The sequence below is a fragment of the Mustela nigripes genome, chromosome 13, assembly GCF_022355385.1.
Source record: "Mustela nigripes isolate SB6536 chromosome 13, MUSNIG.SB6536, whole genome shotgun sequence".
Classification (NCBI taxonomy): domain Eukaryota; kingdom Metazoa; phylum Chordata; class Mammalia; order Carnivora; family Mustelidae; genus Mustela; species Mustela nigripes.
The window spans coordinates 127,771,684-127,792,552 of NC_081569.1; the positions used below are offsets into that span (position 1 = coordinate 127,771,684).

Consider the following 20,869-nt stretch of genomic DNA (forward strand, 5'->3'; position numbering starts at 1 on the left):
ATGCTTATCCTGACCCCACGGATCTCCTCTGACCCGCAAAATAAATCTTTAAGAATAACCCCACTGTAGCAATAGCTGACATCCTTGCATTGGCTTAAAAAGCAGGTACAGTTATGATGCCCATTTTGCAGATAAGGAGCTGTGATTCCTCGATGCTCAACTTACACAGGGCCACCGGGCTACACACAGAGCCAGGATTCCAGCCAGGTGTGACCCCACCACCTCCCAGCAACCATGCTACTACATAAAGGCTCATGCTAACCTCTGCACTTCTTAAGTGAACCTTGTGACCTTAACAAGTTGCTTCTCTCAGCTTCAGTAAAGAGGTTGTCTGAATCCTGACACCTATCCGACATTGCAGTGGATGAAATGAATGCCCCATACTCTCCAGGCCCTTGGAGGACTTTGCCCCAGGTCAAGTTCTCAGCCTCAGGCTAAGATGTCATCTCCCCCAGGGCCACCATTTTCTGTTTCCTCGGGGAGGGGCCCAGCTAGACTTGGTCCTGGCTGAGCCAGCAAGGCCCCTTTTGAGAAGCCCTTTTGTTAGGCCCTTTGGAGCTCCATGGAGCCATGCTCTGAAAGGCTGCTTTTGCCAAACCAATTGCATTTATTAAGTAATAATTCATTTTTATTTGTCAAGGACGCATATAAGGTCCAAGCAGGGCTCCTGATCAGCCTAAGATAAGCAGTACAGCCAGACTGAGCCGACAGAATGCCAGCCAACAGCAGAGAAATGACATTTCATTTAGTCTGGGCAGACCTGTCATAGGGAGATGTATGATCTCCCCTGAGCTTTCTGAAATATTGCTAATCGCTCTGGGCCCCCTATTACCACACTGAAAGATGGCCCCTAGGGGCCTGGGGACTCAGGATGGGGGAGCCCTTGCCCACAAGGAGTAAGCTGCTGCCAGAGGAGGGAGAGGTGTTGCCAACTGTAGCTCATACATACCCAAGGAAAGCCATCAAATGGCCTCCCCATTTCAACACCCCATCCAGCTGCTCCTACTTGGGTGTCTTGCCATTTGGGAGATGCTCCTGATGTTCACCTTAATCAGATTTCACCAACATAGATAGAGACAGCAGGCACAGACAAGAGGGAAAACCAGCTGAGGCCGCCAGCTTCACTCTGGCACCATCTTGGTCCTGTCACCTAGGACATGCCTGACCTGGGTTCAAGTCACCTTCCTTCTTGGTCTGGGTCTACATTCCCCGGCTGTTAAGGGGGACTAATTCCATCTGCTCCACTTCCTCACAAAGTAACCTCAACATTCAATGTCAAAACATGATCACATCTGGGAAAACACTTTATATACTATACACAATATAGATAAATAGATAGATAGATAGATGTGCATACACACACACACACACTATAAAGTGCTTCTATTACTACGTAAGACACACAAATGTGTTTATTATAATGCGGTGGCTTATTATTTAAAACTTAGGGGAGTGGGAAATGTACCCAATATCACTTTCATCAAAGTGTAATTTTCAAAAAGTTAAAAATTTAACTCCCAAAAATATAGAATGAACACATGTCAAAGATTGTTTAATTCACCAATAAAGGAGCAAATAAGAAGGTAGAGCTGGTTCCGAGAATTTTGAAGGACTGCATATTTATGGGAATTTAAACAGGAATAAGAGACTAAGATTCCTGGATTAGATATAAAACTGGTTATAGTCTCACAGAGCAATAAGGAAATCGTAACCTCTGAGGTTATCTTTTCTACTGAGCAGGAATTATTTGCATCTCTACCAGATAAGATCTACAGGTTGACGTATGACTTCAGTCTGAGCCCTTAATTAATTGTCAATAGCAGAGTCAAACAAAAGTACATTCCCCTAGATATTAAAAAGCCCTCGGTGGGCTGCCCGAACAATGCCCAAGAATGACTCTGAAAGGATACACTGCACACTCTTGGCCTTAATTTCTAAATTTTGGGAAATTTTTCTTCACATCTGTCAGACTCCCAGTAAATAGCTTCTTGGAACCAATTTGCCCAGAGGAGGCAGCCAGCACCCTCCTACTCAGAGAGACACAGAGGATCCCAGAAGAAACCCAAGGCGATCACTGGGTGCACAACCCTCTCCCCCACCCCCATTCCATAATAGTTTAGCTTTGCCTCGTGATTAAGAGCAAACATCTGTAAATTCTGCAATGAACGTGGGGATGCAGATATGTCTTCCAGATACCGATTTCATTTCCTTCAGATATATACCCAGCAGGAACTGCAGAATCCTATGGTACTACTGTTTGTTATTTTTGGAGGAATCTCCACACTATTTTCCACAGTGGCTGACCCAGTTTGCCTTCCCACCAGGAAGGTACCAGCATTCTTCCTTCTCCACTTCCTCACCAACACCTTTCTCTCTTAACTTCTTGAGGACCATTCTAACAGGTGTGAACTGATGTCTCCTTGGGGTTTTGATTTGCATCTCCCTGACGATGAGTGAGGCTGAGCACCTTTTCAGGTACCTACTGGCTCCTTGTACATCTTCTTTGAGAAAATATCGGTTCTGTTCCTCTAAAGCTGCCCCTTGCCCTGTGACAGTAGCATCTGCATAAAGACAGGGGAATGCCAACGTCTTAGAATGGTATTAGCCAGTACTGGGGGCCGGCACCATTCTGGGCATTTTCCATGAACTCACAGCCATCTTCTGTAGTAGACAGCTGAAGGAAGAATTAGAAAAAAGGAAAGCAGCTTGGTCACCCAGCCAGCAGTGAGTGAAACCGGGCTCCAAACCCAGGTGGCCCAGGTCCAGTGAACATGCTGTCCACTGCCCACTCTCTCCTGCCTCTCCACATGCACGGAAGCTCCTGCCTCGAGGCAGCGGCTGAAGCGAAACACTCTGAAGGTCCACAGGGCATCCAAAAAGGCATTCCATTTGGAGAAAAGGATCTCCGAGGGAAATCCAGGACCGCTCCTCTAACCAAAACACTCACTGTTAACTAAAGCCATACTATAGCTCTTTATAGAAAAAAATTCAGTGACAAGTCTTCATTGTTCTGTGTAAAAACAATGTGCCATTCATGCAAGTGACTTCAGTAACTACACAATGCCTTCATTCCCTGACAGTGGGGAGGTTAAAAAAAAAAAAAGAGAGAAATCTATAAAAAGGTTGAGTGAAGAATTAATTTAGTAAATAATATTTAAATCAAGGAATTATTTTTGGATTTTTCTCAAAACTTGAATTGGCTGGAAGTGCTTTAATTATTCTATAATTGCATGGATTAATTTATTCCCATCCCCAAGGGAAAGTCTATTTGTGTTCTTGGGGGTGTCGTGCAAGCAAGGCCAAGATCTCTCAGAGAAATAGGAGGTTGGTTGCAGGATATTAATAATCACATAAGTATCCTGATGTTAAGTATAAAGAGGTTCATAATTCAAATTATCTTCATTCTTCCATCAGTTTACGGCCAGACTTCTTGAAGCACCGGAGCCTGAAACACCGGGATTTTACTCTCGGCCCTCACGCCACCCCTGGGAACTTCCCTAGGAATACATATACCTCAGATTACTTGCTGCTGCCCAGCAAGACCAAATCCATTCGTGGAGAGGGTCAATCTTGGGTTAGCCAACACGGAGATGAAATACCCGAATGTGAAGGCGGGAACCTCTTCAACCACACACCGTGCTAGAAGTTAATTCTAGGAAACTGGGGAGTTACGCTAATTGTGAAGCCCGCTGAAAGTTTCTCTGGGTTAGGCTTACAATGGGACATCACCTGAGAGCCAGGACACAAGATATCCCCAAGGCCAATAAGGGGTCCTCAGGCCTCCTGGCCAGACAGACTCAAAGCGTCACAGTGACCAGAGGCATGGGGTCCTGGGAGCCATGACTATGGAAGACAGTGAAGGAGGAGCTGTTGACATCCAACGTCCCCTGCCTCAGGCAACAGGGCACTCCAGAGAAATACTTCTACCTGACCCGGGTCAGTATAAGAAATGGGGAAAGGGGGGCACCTGGCTGGCTTACTGGGTTAAAGCCTCTGCTTTCGGCTCGGGTCATGATCTCAGGGTCCTGGGATCGAGCCCTGCATTCGGCTCTCTGCTCAGCAGGGAGCCTGCTTCCCCCTCTCTATCTGCCTGTCTCTCTGCCTACTTGTGATCTCTGCCTGTCAAAATAAATAAATAAAATAGTAAAAAAAAAAAAAAAAAAAAAAAAAGAAAGAAATGGGGAAAGGGTTTCTTCCCTACACATTTCCTCTTTCTGGCAAGGGGGGCTGAGGGCTGGAAGTCCAATGTAATAACAACTTGTGTTGAGAACATACTGGGGCCACTGTACCAAACACTTCATGTTGCAATCATCAAACACTCCCATGGGTGTTTCTCCTGCCCCCCACTTTACAATGGGCAGCTGGGGCTTCCAAAGAGCGAATGACTTCACCAAGGCGGTATGGTAAAAGGGGAGGCTGGGAGCCTCCCCTTTTATAAGCAGAGCCAGTACCAAAGACCCAGAAAGCTGACTCCACTCCCAACACCCCGTTGCTAGGGAAAGAAATTTCCAGGAGCCCATCTCGGGCACTGAGTTTTCTCAAACAACCCCGCACTTCTCAAGATTTGGTCTGACACGTTAATGGAGTTCTACATGAGGACAGTGGAGAAGATGTTCTGTTTCTAGAGACTTCGGTAAACAGGATCCCTCATTCCTCTTCAGCTTTGCTCCCCTGGTCCTCTGGGCACCTTCTACCATGGAGTCAGAGGCCCATGAAGTGGGAGACGATGCTGAAGAAAAGTAAGTGTGGTATTCAACACAGGGAGACCAGGGCCTGACTGCAGCATGGCCTTTACAGACAGGGGCAGGAGTCACTGTTTGCTCAGTCGAGGACCACTGCTCATTTTCCACATCTCCGTACCCAGGACAACAGAGGTAAGTGCAAAGGAAGGGGGCTAAAGACGAGTCCCAGGAAGACATGCCTCTGTGAATGACATCATGAATTATAAATGAGCTCACACAGGGCCTCCTGGGTGGCTCAGTCAGTTAAGCGTCTGCCTTCCACCCAGGTCATGATCCCAGGGTCCTGGGATCGAGTCCTGCATCGAGCTCCCTGCTCAGCAGGGAGCCTGCTTCTCCCTCTCCCTCTGCTTCTCCCCCTGCTCGGGCACACTCACTCTCTCTCTCTCTCTCTCAAATAAATAACCTAAGAAATATAATGAATCAATTAATTAAATGATCTTACACAACTTCACAGCCTAAAGTCTACACAATGACCCTGTGAAGTAAGTATTGTTCAGACTCTGACTGCACAGCTGTGGACAATCACTCAGAGTTTAAGTGACTCATTCAGGGGTCCCTGGCCAGCAAATGGCAGAGCCAGGCATAACCTTCTGCCCCTCCTGCCCGGGCTCCCAGCCTCCCCTTTTACCAAGCTCTGTGCACGCCTGTGAACAGCAGTCACACACAATGTGCACACACAGTAGATGCATGAGGAACAGCGGCTGAAAGACACATCTGAGACCCTTCCATGGCTCCCAGAATGACCCAGAATTGATTTTAAAACTTCTGGAAGGGGGCGCCTGGGTGGCTCAGTGGGTTAAAGCCTCTGCCTTCGGCTCAGGTCATGATCCCAGGGTCCTGGGATCGAGCCCCACATCGGGCTCTCTGCTCAGCAGGGAGCCTGCTTCCTCCTCCCTCTCTCTCTGCCTGCCTCTCTGCCTACTTGTGATCTCTATCTGTCAAATAAAAAAAAAATAAAATCTTAAAAAAAAATAAAATAAAATAAAAATAAAACTTCTGGAAGGAGAGATGCCTGGGTGGCTCAGTGGTTAAGCAACTGCCTTCGACTAAGGTCATCATCCTGAAGTCCCGGGATCGAGTCCCACAATGGGCTCCCTGCTCAGCAGGGCACTGATCTCTCTCCTCTCTTGCTCTTTCTCTCATTCTCTCTCTCTCCCAAATAAATAACATCTTAAAAAAAAACAAAACAAAACAAAACAAAAAAAAAAACGTACTGGAAGGAAGAAGCATGACAAGGGCTTCTGGCTAAACATGGCCAACTGAACCCATGTGCTGACTCCACTCCCTCCCTGACCTCACAAAGAAGGTTAAAAGACACAAAGAGTAGAAAGAGCCCTCAGCAACAGAGAGAACAGACAGAAAGGGATGAGCAAGATGGCCTCTGCCGAGGTGGGGGACAGAGCTACTGAGACCTGGACCCTAGGCTGGCAAGCGGGGGTGGGGGAGGGAGGCTTGGTGTTTGCCCAAGCCCAGAGATGCTCAGCAAATGAAGGTCCCTGACACCTCTGAAAACCGGAGCTGGGGGTCTTGAAAAAGGAAGATTCATAGGAAGGCTTTCCAAGTATGAGCTGCACCCCTGATCCCCACCCCACTGACTCAAGGCAAGATTTACTTCCTGGAAAGGTAAAAGGGTGGGCTCTGGAGGCCACACCACATACCAAGAGGGCCATCCCAAAGACAGGGGCCTGAATCAAAGTCCAGCCAGTGATCCCTGGAAGCCCCCTGCTCTCTTCCCCTAGCTGGCCCCCAGGCGTCTCTCGCTAGCTCCCTATCTCTGCACCGTCCCCCACTCTTCACAGACAGCAGCAGATGTCTGCCTACCAGACCCCAGTGCCCATCCCCACCTCCCCAAACTCCCAACCTGGTCACATTTCTCTCTAGCTAATTTCACACAAATTCAATTGGGCCTCAGCCCAGGCAGGGTCTTAAACACACACTCCCTGAAATCCAATTAACCTTCGATAAAAGGTCTGCAATCAATAGTCGTCCTGTGGCTTGAGGAGGCTCCATCCGGCCTAGGAAAGCGTGCTCCTGCTCGACCTTTACTTTTAATAAAATCAGTGACAGTCACTGTCACCAGTTCTTAATGTGACTGGCAAATATGATCACCATGGCAGGTGCAGAGATTCAAACAAAAGAGGCCCCCCCAGGCTGTTGCCCTCCCCCTGCCGGCCTCACACTCCCTGCAGGAATGAGCACACTCGGGTTAGCGCTGCACAGTGTCTGGAGGCTGGCCTTGTGGCAGGTGGTTCCTGGACTCCAGTCAGTGTCTGAACCACCTGAAGAGTCTGTTAAAATGCAGATTCTTGCAACATTTTCCACTCTAGATTCTGATGAGTCAGTCTGGGGTACAGCAGGAATTTGCATTATTAAATAAGCTCCCTCTGGAGATTGTGAAATAAATGGTTGAGGTCTTTGCTCCCAGCAAGCCAAGAATCACTGTTGTGTAAAATAGCCAGGCAGGATGTGCCCTTAGAGTCCAGCTAATCCACTGCCTTGAATAAGAAAATCAAGGTCCAGAGAGGGGGAGTGATTTATCCAAGGTCACACAGCAAGCCACTGGCAGAACAGGGACTGGAACTCAAGTTCTTGCCTCCCAACCTGGCACTTCTGTACCCAAGTCTTTGCATACTGACTACTTAGACTGGTCTTCGGGTCCTCACACGCGAGGCCCAGCAAGGCTGGAATGCTGCAGCGCAAGGAGGCCTCTTCGAAGAGGAGTGGGGCCGACTCAACAAGCGGTTGGAGGGGTCTAGAACCATCCCCACCCACCTGGAAAGCGATTCCTTTTACAGCCACTTCCTGAGCATGGACTGCAAGCGGAGTCAGCCACGTGTGGCAGCCAGGATGCCACTAAACACCCTGCCACCCAGGATACGGGGTGACATATTTGTCCCTTGTCACTTCCAGCTGTCCCATACTTCCCTCCCCAAGGAACACTCACAGACAGGCTGTCCTAAGGAGGGCTTCTTCACTCCAGGGACAACTCACTGAGTCCCACAGTCCGCAGGAGACTTTAGAACTCAGAAGTCTGTTAGAAGCCTTCAGCCAAGTGGAGTCTCCCGTACCTCCCCCTTCCTGGTCCCCACGCCTCCCCCCAACACACACACCCACACTCAAGCCCACTAGTCTTCCCTGAGGCCTGTGGCTCTGATGCCGCATGGTAAGAGACATAAAGATTAGTTTCTGTAAAGTCGGGCCTGTCCCCAGTCTTCTCCCAACTGGTGGTCAGCAACAGCCCAGTAGAGCAAAGGGGCCATCCCCGCCCACTGCCCAGCCTGGGCTTTCTGCAGCAGTCTTTAATAACAACATCACAGAATACCAAAGAGGCTCCCAGGTCATGCAAACCCCAGAAGCCAGGGCCAGGGGACTGAGGAATTATGTCATCAAGACAGTGTGGTACTATTGCAAGGATGGACCAATAAATCAAGGGAAGAGAACAGAGCTTCCAGAAAAGACCCACAGATGACTGATGACAAAGATGCCAGACCCAAAAGACTACACTGTGGGATTCCACTTCTATGGAGTTCAGTAGTGAGCGGAAGTGACATCCTGCAACAGTCAAAAAGGCAAGTTTAGTGAGGGTGGGGAAGCCTGCCAGAGGGTTCGAGATCATTCACATCTTTATCGGGCTGGGGATGACATGGTAGATCCATGTGAAAACGGGGAAGTACACCGTCAGGATCTGGGTGTCTCCGGGTCTCCAATTCCTCACCTGCAAAGAGAGGCACAAAGCCCTCCCTCCTAAGCTTGCAGTGGAGAAGGCGTCTGGCACACGGCTGGGCGGGTGGGAAACACTAACCATATAAAGAGGTAAAGAAGGAAAGGACAGGGTCCAACGACGGTAATAATCGTGAAAACAACAATAATCGACTAACTCCCAGTCTGCAGCGCCAACCACACCCCCCACACACGGCTCGTCTACTCCTCCCTCTAAAAGGGGAGCAGCATCGCGTGGAACGGAAAAAACCATGTCTGACAGGAGTTCCAGGGAGAAGGGTTGCATTCAGTTAGCACTCGCGTGCTGGGCCGAGCTGCTCGGTCAGCGCTGCTCCCCCTTCTTCGGGGAATTACTGATGTGGCCGTCACTCAGGAGCTGGGGGCAGGTGGGCTGGTTCCACGGCAGCCAGAGTCGGATCCCAATCCCCGGGAGGGGATGGAGAAGGTGGAGGAACAAGCAGCCTCCGATAGAAAGCTGAGCTCTGCCCCCGCTAGCTGTGTGCGGTTGGGCAAGTGGTTCAATCTCTCTGAGCTTTAGCTTTCTCACCCAGTCCTGGGCTTCTGGTCTCCCCATCGCACCCTCGAGCTGTAAGGAGTAGAGATTATGTTTGCCTTGGGCCTGGCACAGATTAGTTGCTTGTAATTATTATTATTGTTGTTGTTATTGTTTTCCCCAAATCACTCTGAAATCGGCCTGCCCCACCCTGCATGATCACAGAAAACAAAAAACCAGCACTCTGCCCCAGGCCTGCCTCCCAGAGGCTAACCCAGGGTGCGAGGCTGGCTGATGTATTCTCCCCTAACTCATAGGATGTCCACTGAAAATCTGCTCGACCCAGAACGCTGGCCTCATGAACCAGGACGTTTAAAGAGGGCCAGAGGCAGGAGCAGATGAATGGGGTTCTCAGAGGGCAGCACCCTGCCCAGCTCCTGCAGACCCCCTCTGGCCTGGCTGCCCCTTGTCCCAGGCACCTCGTTCAGCTGTGAGAAGCAACTACAGCAGAGCACATCTCTGTTTGCACTTGTCTTTGAAAAATCAAAGCTGCTTCTGATAAAACACCACTCTCTGCCCTGGACTCACTGTATCCAAAGAGATTAATGGATTTGGGGGCGCTGCTGAAATGAAAATCCCACCGCAGCAGCAGTAAGTAAATGCCAGGAACCTGGTGGGGGAGGGGACGGTACGAGACCTCTGGTGTCTTTCCTGAGCCACCGGCAGAGAGACCCTGCTCCCATTAAGGTTGTTCAGGAAAAGCTAGAGGGGATCCCCCTCCTCGCCCCACTCCACTGCCCACTGGAGCCAAAGACTCTATACCCAAGGGTCCCAGCGGGCAGAGGATCCCTGGACAGATGTCTAGGGACACACACCACCCCAACCACCACTGGGGGAGATGGGCAAGCAGGTCTCTCCCTCCCTCTTGTGCAGGAGCTCAACCCCAACACCCTCCCAGGCCCACCCTAGAAGGCAACAGTGACAAGCAGAATCAGAAGCCCCAAGTTGTGGTACTGGCCCAGTGACCTCGGGAAAGACCTCTGCTCTCCCTCAGAGTGTCCTGCCAACTGGAAAGTGGAAGGCTGAACTAAAACAGTCCTTCTCTTGTCCCTTCCCAACTCCCAAAGGGAGACCTCTTCCAGAAAAGCCAGAGGCAGGGCGCCTGGGTGGCTCAGTGGGTTAAAACGTCTGCCTTCGGCTCAGGTCATGATCTCAGGGTCCTGGGATCGAGCCCCACATCGGGTTCTCTGCTCAGCGGGGAGACTGCTTCCCCCTCTCTCTCTGCCCACCTCTCTGCCTACTTGTGATCTCTCTCTGTCAAATAAATAAATAAAATCGTAAAAAAAAAAAAAAAAAAAAAAGAAGAAGAAGAAGAAGAAGAAAAGAAAAGCCCCAGAGGCAACTCTGGTGATGGGGTGGGGCGGGGGGTGGTGTGGCCTGGTGCCTGTCTGGCTTCTCTATTCTGCACACACACACCCCTGAGGCCCTCAAGGGTTCCAGGAGCATCATTCTCAGTTTCCAGGAGGCCAAGGCCAGCTGTGGCTGAGCATTTCCCAGCCAGGCCCCCAGCGGCAGTGCCCTATGCTCTTGACGCAAAATCTCCTTTTACAAACTAAGAAACAGTGGACTCAAGGGCCTCAGTTTCAATCCCAGCTCTACTAGCTGTGTGACCTTGGATGAGTTACCTTCCCTCTCTGAATCTCTGATTCCTCATCAGAAGAATGAAGACAATGAGACCTGCCTCCCAAGTTTCTTATGGAAAAAAGCACCTGGCACAGTGAGTTAGGCATTCAATAAACATTTATGGCAAGAGGAGGTAAAGGAGGAAGCAGGAAAGGACAGAGCCCAAATGAGAACAAAAACAACAATCTTGCTACCATATGAAGCATGAAGTACCTGCTAGGCACGGCGCTCAGCACTCGTGTGGCCCTCACAACCTTCTTAGAAGGAGGTCGTTGTCCCCATTGGCAGAGGTCACACAGGCACTCAGAGGCCTGAGCTCCCTGCGTGCACCCTCTCCTACATTCCACTGGCTCATCTGGAGCTTCCTCCTCCCGCTCATCCCACCACTGGGACCATAGGCTCATCTTCATATGTTGCCTGGGGTGGGAGGAAGAAAGAGCATTCACCTCTCTTCATTGCTTCCTCTCGCCTACCCAGACCAGTGGATCACGTCACCACACGCCTTGACACCTTTCGTGACTCCCCAGTACCTTTGGGGTCCTGCCCAATGTCGTCACTACCTGCCCCCACCCTATTTTTCCACGCTCCCCTGGAAACACTGCCAAGCTTCCCCATTCCCTTCCCCTTCCTCACGGTGCCATCGCTGCCCCCCAACTCCTCCACCCTGGCAACAGGGTGCACCCTGGATTTGCACCCAGCAAATCCCCACCCGTCCTGCTGCAGCAGCCGACCTGCGGCAGAAGCAAAGCACCACCATCAGCAGCTCCCTGGGGTCTCGCTCACACCCCTCCTGCCTGCCACCCAGAGGGGCTCGTAAGGATTTAGCTGAGGGTCTAACAGCAACACTAGGTGGTGAGCTCCTTAAAGAAGGGAATGACATCTGACTCCCTCCAAAGCCCCTACCTAGGCTCAGAGAAGGGACTTTAAAAATGATGGGTGTTGCTGAAAAAGTACAACTCCATTCCCACCTGTGGCCCCTACGGCAACCAAGAAGATGAAAATGGGGTACAGGTCGCCCCACACCGGCCAGCCTTCTTTCCCTGAGCCCAGCAGAGTGGGAGGCAGGAGACAGAGGCCTCCCTTTTCCTGTAGCTCTCTGAAGTAGAAGCAGTTGGCCCCTGCTGGCCTGACCCCCTTGAGGTCTGGCGAACAGCAGGGAGAGGGGAGGGCAAGAGAAAGGGGGAGGTTGTGCCCACGCCCCATAAGGACAGAAGCAGTAAGTCCTATGGATTTCATGCCACTGTTCTCTGGGGCTGTTCAGCTCTGTGGGGTTCGGACAAGTAGACCGATGGCCATCACTTGTTGGGGCACGAGGGGCAAGAAAGGGCTCAGCATGGGCCTGCACCCCACTGGGGGTGACCAGCCCCAGCTTTAGGAGACAGGGCAGAGGGCTGTCCCAGACACCCCAGGAGGATGCTTTGTACTCGGGAACACTGGAATTCTTCAGCCCACAGACTCCATTTCAAGGCAGTAAGACCTCACAGGGACATGCCTGCCCTCGGTGGGTGGCCCCAACCAAGCCCGTGTCCCTGCACAGCCGCCGTGTGCACTCAAGCTCACCTCATTGACATCAATCTTGTTCCTCTCCATGTAGTCTCTGTCGTTGACCTGGCCGCCATCCACAAACTCCATCAGAAGGACCCGCTTGGTGGACAGCTCCCAGTAGATGCGGGGGACCTGAAAGAGTCAGGGGCAGGTCAGAAGGGCTGGCGGGCCAGATGCTCCAGACAAAGCCTGAGAGGGACCGAGCAGTGACAGGGGAGGGGAGCAGGGGCGGGCTGGGCCATGCTGCCTCCTCCACCAGCCAGGCCCCCGGGCCCTCCTTCAGAGACCCCTTCCTGCTCAGGGAACAGAGAACAGCTTCCCCACCCTCCTCAATGCCTCTAGACACCAGCAAGAGCCAAAACTAAAATCGGGACTTAGGGGGACAGGTGTGGAACCTGCCAGACCTGAGTCAGAGTTGGCACTGAAATCTATTTCCCTCTCACACCAAGCCCACTGCAGCCTCCTCATGTGACTCTCAACCCTCTGCCTCAGTGTCTACACTGGTGCAACGGATGTATTCCATGTCTATGTCTACAAACGAACAAATGAACGAATTTTTATGGGGTGATAAATTGTTCAGTCAGGAAGTCCTGGGTTTTCTCATGTGCGTTTCCTACAGGTCCTCTGTGGCAATGCTGGATCCTAACCCGGCAGCTCTTCCCAGTCCTCTTCCCCAGAGACAGGAAAAACTACATACTTTCCCTGCCCACCTTCCCACAGGGATGGTCACATGACACAGTGCTGGCTTATGAGACGTATGTGGAAGGACTGCTAGGGCCTTTTTTTTTTTCCTCATAAAAAGGGATGTTTGGTGGGACATCTGGGTGACTCAGTGGGTTGAGTGTCTGCCTTGGGCTCAGGTTGTGATCTCAGGGCCCTGGGATCAAGCCCCAAATCCAGCTCCCTATTCAGCACAGAGTCTGCTTCTCCCTCTCCCCTCTGCCCCTCCCCACTGCCCATATGCGCTCTCTCCCTCTCCCTCTCAAATAAATAAGTGGTCTTAAAAAAGGGGGGGATGTTTGTAAACAGCACAACTCCTCTTACCCTTCTTTCCTACCTTGAAAGTGAATATGATTCCTGGAGCTGTAGCAGCTATCTTGCCACCATGAGGAAAAGTCCAAGAAAATCAGAGATGCCAGCCCTGATAGCACCACACCACTAACATAGTATCAGCAGGCAACTGCTGTAAGCCGTCTTGCCATGTGAGGAAAATTAGTCTTTTTTTGTTTAAGACAGTCTAAAATGGGCTGTTGATTCCCTGCAGACAAATGCATTCCTAAGTGATATGCTCTCCAACCCCCTCTGACTCTAAGAAAACCCAATGGCAAAAAAGAGAACAGATTTCCCCACGAAGAGGCAAGAGATGGGACTGCACCAAGGGCTCCTGGGCTGCCATATGAGTGAGTGAGACCTCAGAGTGCCACCACTGCCAGGAGGGAGGAATGACTGGGATCTCCCCATGCCACATGTCCCCAACAACTTGTGATGGGCTTGTTTCCAAATAAAACAAAACAGAAGAAAGAGAGAGAGAAAAGAAAGAAAAAGAAAGGAAGAAACGGAGGTGTGGGGGGAAAGAAACCAAGGAGAGTTCAGTCAAGGGTTTGGGGGAATAAGGACCTAGCACTAAGACCTCAGCCTTCAAATCAAGAAACCCATTTTCCTTCCTCCTTCTGCGAATGCTGTCATGTCTTGATTCAGCCACTTAACCTGCAGTGCCTCCGTTTTCCTCATCACAGAGGAAATGGTCCCGCCCCATTTCAAGAAGGAGCTCGGAGGATGCTTGGGGCTGCACACACATGCGGAACTCTCTGGGCTCCCTGGAACAAAGGTTCCAACTGAAGTCAAGGTACTGTGGTTTGCTACTTGCCTGCAGTTCTTGCCATTTGAGAATCTGGGCTAGTAGAGACATCTGTGACTCTCTCTGACTGTGAACTTAAAATTCAGTCTTGTGTGGCACTTTTCACAAGCTATCTTTAAAAACATGAGTGCAAGTTTGCTGTTGTTGGCTGTGGCTTCCAAATGGAAGGGACATATTTTTGAGGTTAAACTCTTTTCTCAGTTTGTTTGGAAATCTAAGCTTGGCCGTGGGCACCTGGGGCTCCGGAGACAGGAGGTCAGACCCCCATCTGGGCCTGCCTGGGGCAACTTGGAAATCGCTTTAAAGAGCCACAGACGGAAAGAGAAAACCCAAAGTCAGGAGACTCTCTGGGCTTGTTAATCGGGGCGGTGGGAGCGCTCCGCTCCCCACTCCTCCACCTTTCTCCCCAGCCTCCCTCCCAAGGCAACGGTCCCTGTCTGAACACACAACGGCCCCTGCCACAGCTGCTCAGATCTGAAATGACACAAGACCAAACCTGGGAGGTAGAGAGGTAGGGAGCTCACGGCAAACTGTCCCTTGACAACTATATCACGGAAATGACTACAAAATGCAGATCTGCTCCCTGCTCACTTAGGAGAAACGTGGCTTGACCAGGAGACATAAGGTCAACGACTTGCCCCTCAATCACCAGGTGGGTAGGAGGGTTTGGGAACATAAGACGAAGTTCACCCCAACACCCATGTTTCATCCCCGTGCCTTCTTCTGCTCTTTCCATCGAAGTGGAGAAAGATGAAGAAGAATCATTCTAAAGGGGCATGAGAACCACCCTCTCATGCCCCCCAAACAAAACTCAACTCAGGGGGGTCATGGCCAGGGGACCCAGTGACCCCACAGGCAGGGTCACAGTCTGGCCATCAGGACTCTGGGTCCAAAGTCTATCTCCTTGTTATGGATCAGAGGCCCCACTCCCATGGGTTCCACCTGCTCCCCACCCCAACACACACACACTGGGGCCAATCTTAATCCCAAGAAGGAAGGTACAGATTATGGAAAATTCAAGCCCAAGACCCTGGGCCTCAGTCTCATAGTCTGGCCCTGACCCCGTGGTTCCATTTTGTTCTTGGGCTTTGGTCACCATACCTGTGAAGCAGGCCCTGGTTCGCCTGGGCCCATGCCCATCACTGGGGGAGTCCAGGGAAGCAGAGCACAGACCCCCAAGGCAGATTCTCGGGCTAGAGCCCTGGCTTTGCTCCCTCCAAGTTGTGTGATTGTGGGTAAGTTTTATAACCTGAGTGCCAGCTTCCCACTGGTGAAACGGAGATGACATTTACAGCAAAGCAACATTCCCGACTTCCTACTAGCACGTGTGGGATCCAGGTGCTCGACACAGCAGCACACACTTCGTTCGCACCTGCTGGATGGACAGCAGCTGCCATGTGACAGCCATGGAGAGGGTCACGGGTGGTTCTGACACACGACTAGGGCTGAGAGTTGATGCTACAGACAGTTCAGCACAATTCAGCTCTGCCCCATAAATTATTTAACCCACAGCCTTGAGAGCCAGGCTGCCTCCATTCACAAGCCGCCTTGGCCCCTTACCAGAAGCTGTGTAACCTGGGGCCAAGGGTTTAACCTCTCTGGGCCTCAATTTCCCTACCATTGACAAAGAGCTAATTATGGCCCTTCCCTCATGGGACTTTATAATGATTAAGGAGTAAATACATGTAAAGCACTTTAAAAAGGGTCTCACATAGACAGGCACATAAAAAATATTAACTCCTCCTAAATATTTCACATCAGTGGTTCTTCATCTTTGCAATTCATAGGAAGCTGTGGTGCTTGCTTCTCTAAAAGCATGCACGTCCCTCAAGGTCTGCCCGTAATTTCTGGAGAGTCCCGGGATGCTGGCCTTGCTCTAACAAGTGACCCCCACCCCCACCAAAAGTGGGCCCGCTCAGGAGATGACCTCTTTCCCTCGCCCTGCCTCCCCATGTCCAGGCACACTCTCATCTCTTCCGGTCTCAGTCTCTGTGCTTCTAAGGCTTCTCCTCCTCCCGTGCCCCAGCTTTCCCCCCAGGCTAGTCACAGACCTCACTGCCTGTCCCAGCCCCTCCCCACAGCACACGACAGATCCACAAATCCCCTTGTCCTGACTGTTTGGCCCGGCTGCCCTCTCACCCTCTCCCGGTCTCCCTGACCCCACAATTCCATTCGGTGCTCGGCTGAGGCTTGGAGATTTAGAGCACAGGCTGAGGTTATGAAACCCCACCGGAAGGTGCCTCATACACGGAGAGGTAAACTCTTCGCTGAGGCTTAATTACGCACAGATGTTGTGATGGGGTGCCCGTATGCAAAGGCAATCTATCTCCAGTTTTAAGAGCTGAACTGGGTTCACAGTGCAAAATTTGCTTCCCACTTGTTATGTGTTTAGGCAAAATTAATTACTCAGGAGCCTCAGTCGCACCATTGTCTTAGGAACAGTGTGTGGGTTTTAGAAGCGGCAGGTCAAATTGTTACATTAATTATTTACCCATTTGGCATCCTCATTTCTGAAATGTGTGTTATTATTATTATTACATGTCTTGGTCTGGCAGATGCTAGTTGGCCCCAGCCAGAGGATGATTTGCTGTTTCCATGGGAACGGTGAAGGAGATGGTTCTGTTTGTCTAGTTCATAGTTCTGGTGCTGAGGAGCACCCCTGACGCTAAGAGGCAACAGAATGTCCTTAGGCGAGCACCAGAGATGAAATCAGAAAATCTGGATGGCGGCCCTAGCTGCTCTCCTTTAAGACCATCCCCTGTAAGACGGGGTGCTGGCTATGGGAAGGAGCCGATGTCGTGGTACCTGTGTAGAGTCCGAGGAAGCAGAAGAAATGTTTGATCAATACCATTTGCCCCTTTGAGCTCCTTACCCTGAGCAGAAGGGAGGGTTTGCTCTTGGGCGTGCACAGAAATGCAGCCAAGTCTCTGTCATCGGCTGTACCTCTGTGCATGGAGATGTCTGCACTGTGGCAACACAGTGTTTCTGTACCCCACTACATGGGACCTTTTTTCATGCAGTAGCCAACCGTCTCTTACTCAGCCAGGCCTCCCAGCCCCTAGAACAACAAGCTCAGGAAATGCTCAGGAGATGTGGGATAAAGCAACAGAAGACATGGGCGAGACAAGCAGAACCAAACATAAGTTTAGAACCCACAGCTCCAGGCTAATGAGTTGGTATGGTACCTTGTGTGAGAGGGCCATGTGTTTACTGAATTGGTGGCTTGAACTTCAAGGCTGGGGCAGTGTTACCAGGTCTAGTCTGCCCATCGGGATTTACAGGTGCAAGCAGGTCTGTACACACACATCTGTGAAGGCCAGCTGAGGCAAAGGCAGTCAAACATCGTCCTGGGGGCCAGACAGACCTGACTCTCAGCTCACTCAGAGGGTCAAACTCAGCCAGTGGCTCCATCAGTGTGAAGACGTGACACCAATCCACAGCTGTGGCTTTTCTGCCATGATATGAGCTTTAGGATCCTCAGGTGCCTAGGGTAGGCACACTCTCAGTCTCCCCACTTCTGTTAATAAAGCTGGATTAGCAGAAGTAGAAACACTACCTCCCTTTCTTCTGATGTCTTCAGAAGCCACGTGAACACTTGAGTCAAGAGCAAGAGACCTCCAAATTCAAGGTACTGAGACCACCCCCCCCAAGAACAGCACCACCTATTTGCTCTGGAAAGAGCACCTGGAGCTTCTAGCGGTTCTATGACTTCCCTTCCCGCACGCTCCAGGCTTCCTGTGAAGAGAGAAGGGCTGATCTCTTCAAAGACTTGAAAGCCAAGCTCACTATGCAGGGTACCAGAGGGGCCCAACCCCTGTATCATGAAGAGAAAGCCCCAGGGTAAAAAGGTCCAAGACCCATGAAGGACCACGTATGTTGGAAGAACAGTGCCGTGCATCTATCTAGGGAGAAGCCTAGGGAGCCCACGGGGAACGTCAGGCCAACCTCAAAGACCTGTTCCAGAACCAGGTCCTCAGCAGAGCCTGCCCTGCCCTGAAGGACCACGGGAGTCCCTTCTCCTGAATGGAGGACCTCTTGCAAAGCTGCTACTTTGTATCATCTGATGTTGTTCCCCACAGAGTCGTCTATATCAGACAGTCAGTTCTTCTTTAACACTTGAAAACACAAACTTTTTAAATGTGATTGATATACTTGGGGGAGGCACTTTGATTGTAATACAAATCTTGCACTGGCTTATGTGAGCCATCCTCCCCAGGAAACACCCCGTGAACACAGGAAACGGCTTCCCTCGGGTGGGCCTGACCCAGGCATACACAAAACACACATACCCCAACGTTGCCACAGGCACCATGAGTCCCACCCATGCACATCTGGATTAAAACTTTCCGCCCACACCCAGATGACCAGCCTCCCACCACCACACACTAACGCACAAGCGGCAACTCCAACCGCGCTCACTTTCACAAGCAGCTGTCAGGTTGGGGCACTATGTGCTCGGTGGTCTTACGTACTTCTTAGCCATGTAACGTGTGTAAAACTACGCTGTTTCTAGTAGGCTCCCACCTTCTTTTATTTTCTCTGTCACTGGTGACACTGTTTTAGATTTGCATTTTCTCCTTTGTGAGTTGTCTATTTTATTTTCTCCTGAAGTATAACGAACAGTGCTACAATTCGTACAGGCGGATGGTTCAACGGCTCTACACCTCACTCGGTGCTCATCCCAGTGACTATACTCTTTACCCCATTGTGTATTTCACCATCCCTCCATGCACCTCCCCTCTGGCAGCCACCAGTCTGTTCTCCATATTTAAGTCGACGTTTTTGTCTTTTTTGGTTTGTTCATCTGTTTTGTTTCTTACATTCCATATGCGAGCGAGATCATAAGGCATTGGTCTTTCTCGGTCCGACTTATCTCACTTAGCACTATGTGCTCTAGTCCATCCATGTGGTCGCAGACGGCAAGATCTCATTCTTTTTCATAGCTGAGTAATAGTCCATTGTGTACACACCACATCTTCTTTGCCCATTCATCTGTGGATGGGCACTTGGGCTGCTTCCCGATCTTGGATGTTGGAAATAATGCGGTAATAGACACAGGGTTGCCTCTATCTGGATCACATGTTCTGTTTTCAGTTTTTTTGAGGAACCTGCACACCAACTCCCACAGTGGCTACACCAATGTGCATTCCCACCAAATGTGCAGGAGGGTTCCTGTTTCTCCACATCCTCCCCAACACTTGTGACTTCCTGTCTTTTTAATTCTAGCCATTCCGACAGGTGTGAGGTGATATCTCACTGTGGTGTTGGTTTGCGTTCCCCTGAAAATGAGTGATGGTGAGCATCTTGTTGTGGGTCCGTTGGCACCGCTGTAGGCCCAGCCCTATTTTCCCCATAAGCCCTGTGGTTTCTATTGTGTGAGTCTGCACACTATGGAGGTTTCTAGGAACACATACATAGCATTACAACAGAACTGACTGTATATTAGATGAGGTATTATACGTAGAGTGTTGGGAACAGTGCTAGAGCACAGTAGCAACCATCGTCATCAATGTCCTCATCCCAGGCTTCACGGAGGCAAAGACCACAGCTTATGGGCCCTTGGGTAGCCCTCAGTGTATTAGAATTACGGATCATTCAATAAACATGTTTGGCTGATAGGTCAACAATCACATTTGGTATATCTTTGTAACACTGCCCTCAAGAGCTCTGATGTGCAACACTAGGGACAAATCATTCAGGCTCGGAAAGAAGCCTCTGGAAGGAGGCGTCCCCACTCATGTCCTGCAAGGGAGGGACTAACACTCTCACCACACCACCGTGCCCCCCACTGCCCTGCCCCTCCTACCTTTAAGAAGTCAAAGTCTTTGAGCATTTGGGCCACTTTCTCGGCATTCCTCCCTTCATTGAGGAAATCCAGCTCCAAAGGCAGGTTCTTCTTGGCTTCATCCACCAGCCACATGAACTCAAACTCTGGAAACAGCTGCTTCACAGCCAGGACAAGCACCTGAAATCCACCGAGGAGCCCATCAGTCAGACCACGGCACCCATCACGGGAGCTCCATTCCCCACCCTCCTGCCTGGACCTGGGCACTGACAAGTCCCCAGGCCTCGCCTGAAGCGAAACCTCCCTGCTTCCCGGGGGCCTATCCCCGTAGTTGAAATCCAAGATGAGAAAAGCCCAACAGCCACCAGCAGCGAGAACCCCCATCTCCGAGCATCCCGTGTGCCCAGTGCTGGGCCAAGCCCTTCCATTATTACTCCGCTCAGTCTTCACAACTCTTGGAGGTCTGTGGTATACCCTTATCCCCATTTTACAGATGAGGAAGTTGAGGCTCTGAGAGGTTACAGGATTGTCCCAAATTTTCCCAACAAGGAAGCACAGAGCCAGAATTCCACTTGAATCCACCCAGCCCCCAAACCCTTGCTCTATCTAGCTCACTTGCTGCTCCCAGACGTGCTCCTCCTAGTCCTGTTTACAGAGAGCAGGGAGGGCGCTCCAACTGTACGACGCTCTGTTCATTTCTTAAGCTGAAGGGTTGATACCCAAGCATTTATAATGTTATTTTCTATACTTTCCGCATGTCTAAAATATTGCTTGATAAAAAGTATATTGGAATAACAAAACAAGGCTGGATAAGGCAGCAAGAGTAAGAGATAAGGGATGTGACCCCTGGGATAAAAAGTTCAGGTTTCTGGCAATTTGGCCACATTGTGGATTCTTGAGTGAGGACACGATGGAAACCGGGATTTTAGTAGACCTATAGGGCACTTATCAATTTAATGATGTGAAATTAAATGTTCCTGGCAGAGAACAGGACCCTGGTGACATCTGCAGAACTTGCCATGACCCCCACCATGGGCTGGGAC

The 20,869-nt window shown here is 50.6% G+C and overlaps 1 protein-coding gene across 5 annotated transcripts in view; it reads right to left on the reverse strand.

The window, feature by feature from the left end:
• ADCK1 (aarF domain containing kinase 1) overlaps positions 1-20,869 on the reverse strand; it is a 122,018-nt gene that overhangs the window by 11,569 nt on the left and 89,580 nt on the right. For all 5 annotated transcript variants that reach the window (XM_059373631.1, XM_059373633.1, XM_059373632.1 and 2 more), the window contains 2 exons: positions 19,848-20,006; positions 12,199-12,315 (listed from right to left, as the gene is read on the reverse strand). In XM_059373631.1, the coding sequence (XP_059229614.1) occupies positions 12,199-12,315; positions 19,848-20,006 (276 nt within the window). The remainder of the gene's footprint in view (positions 1-12,198; positions 12,316-19,847; positions 20,007-20,869) is intronic.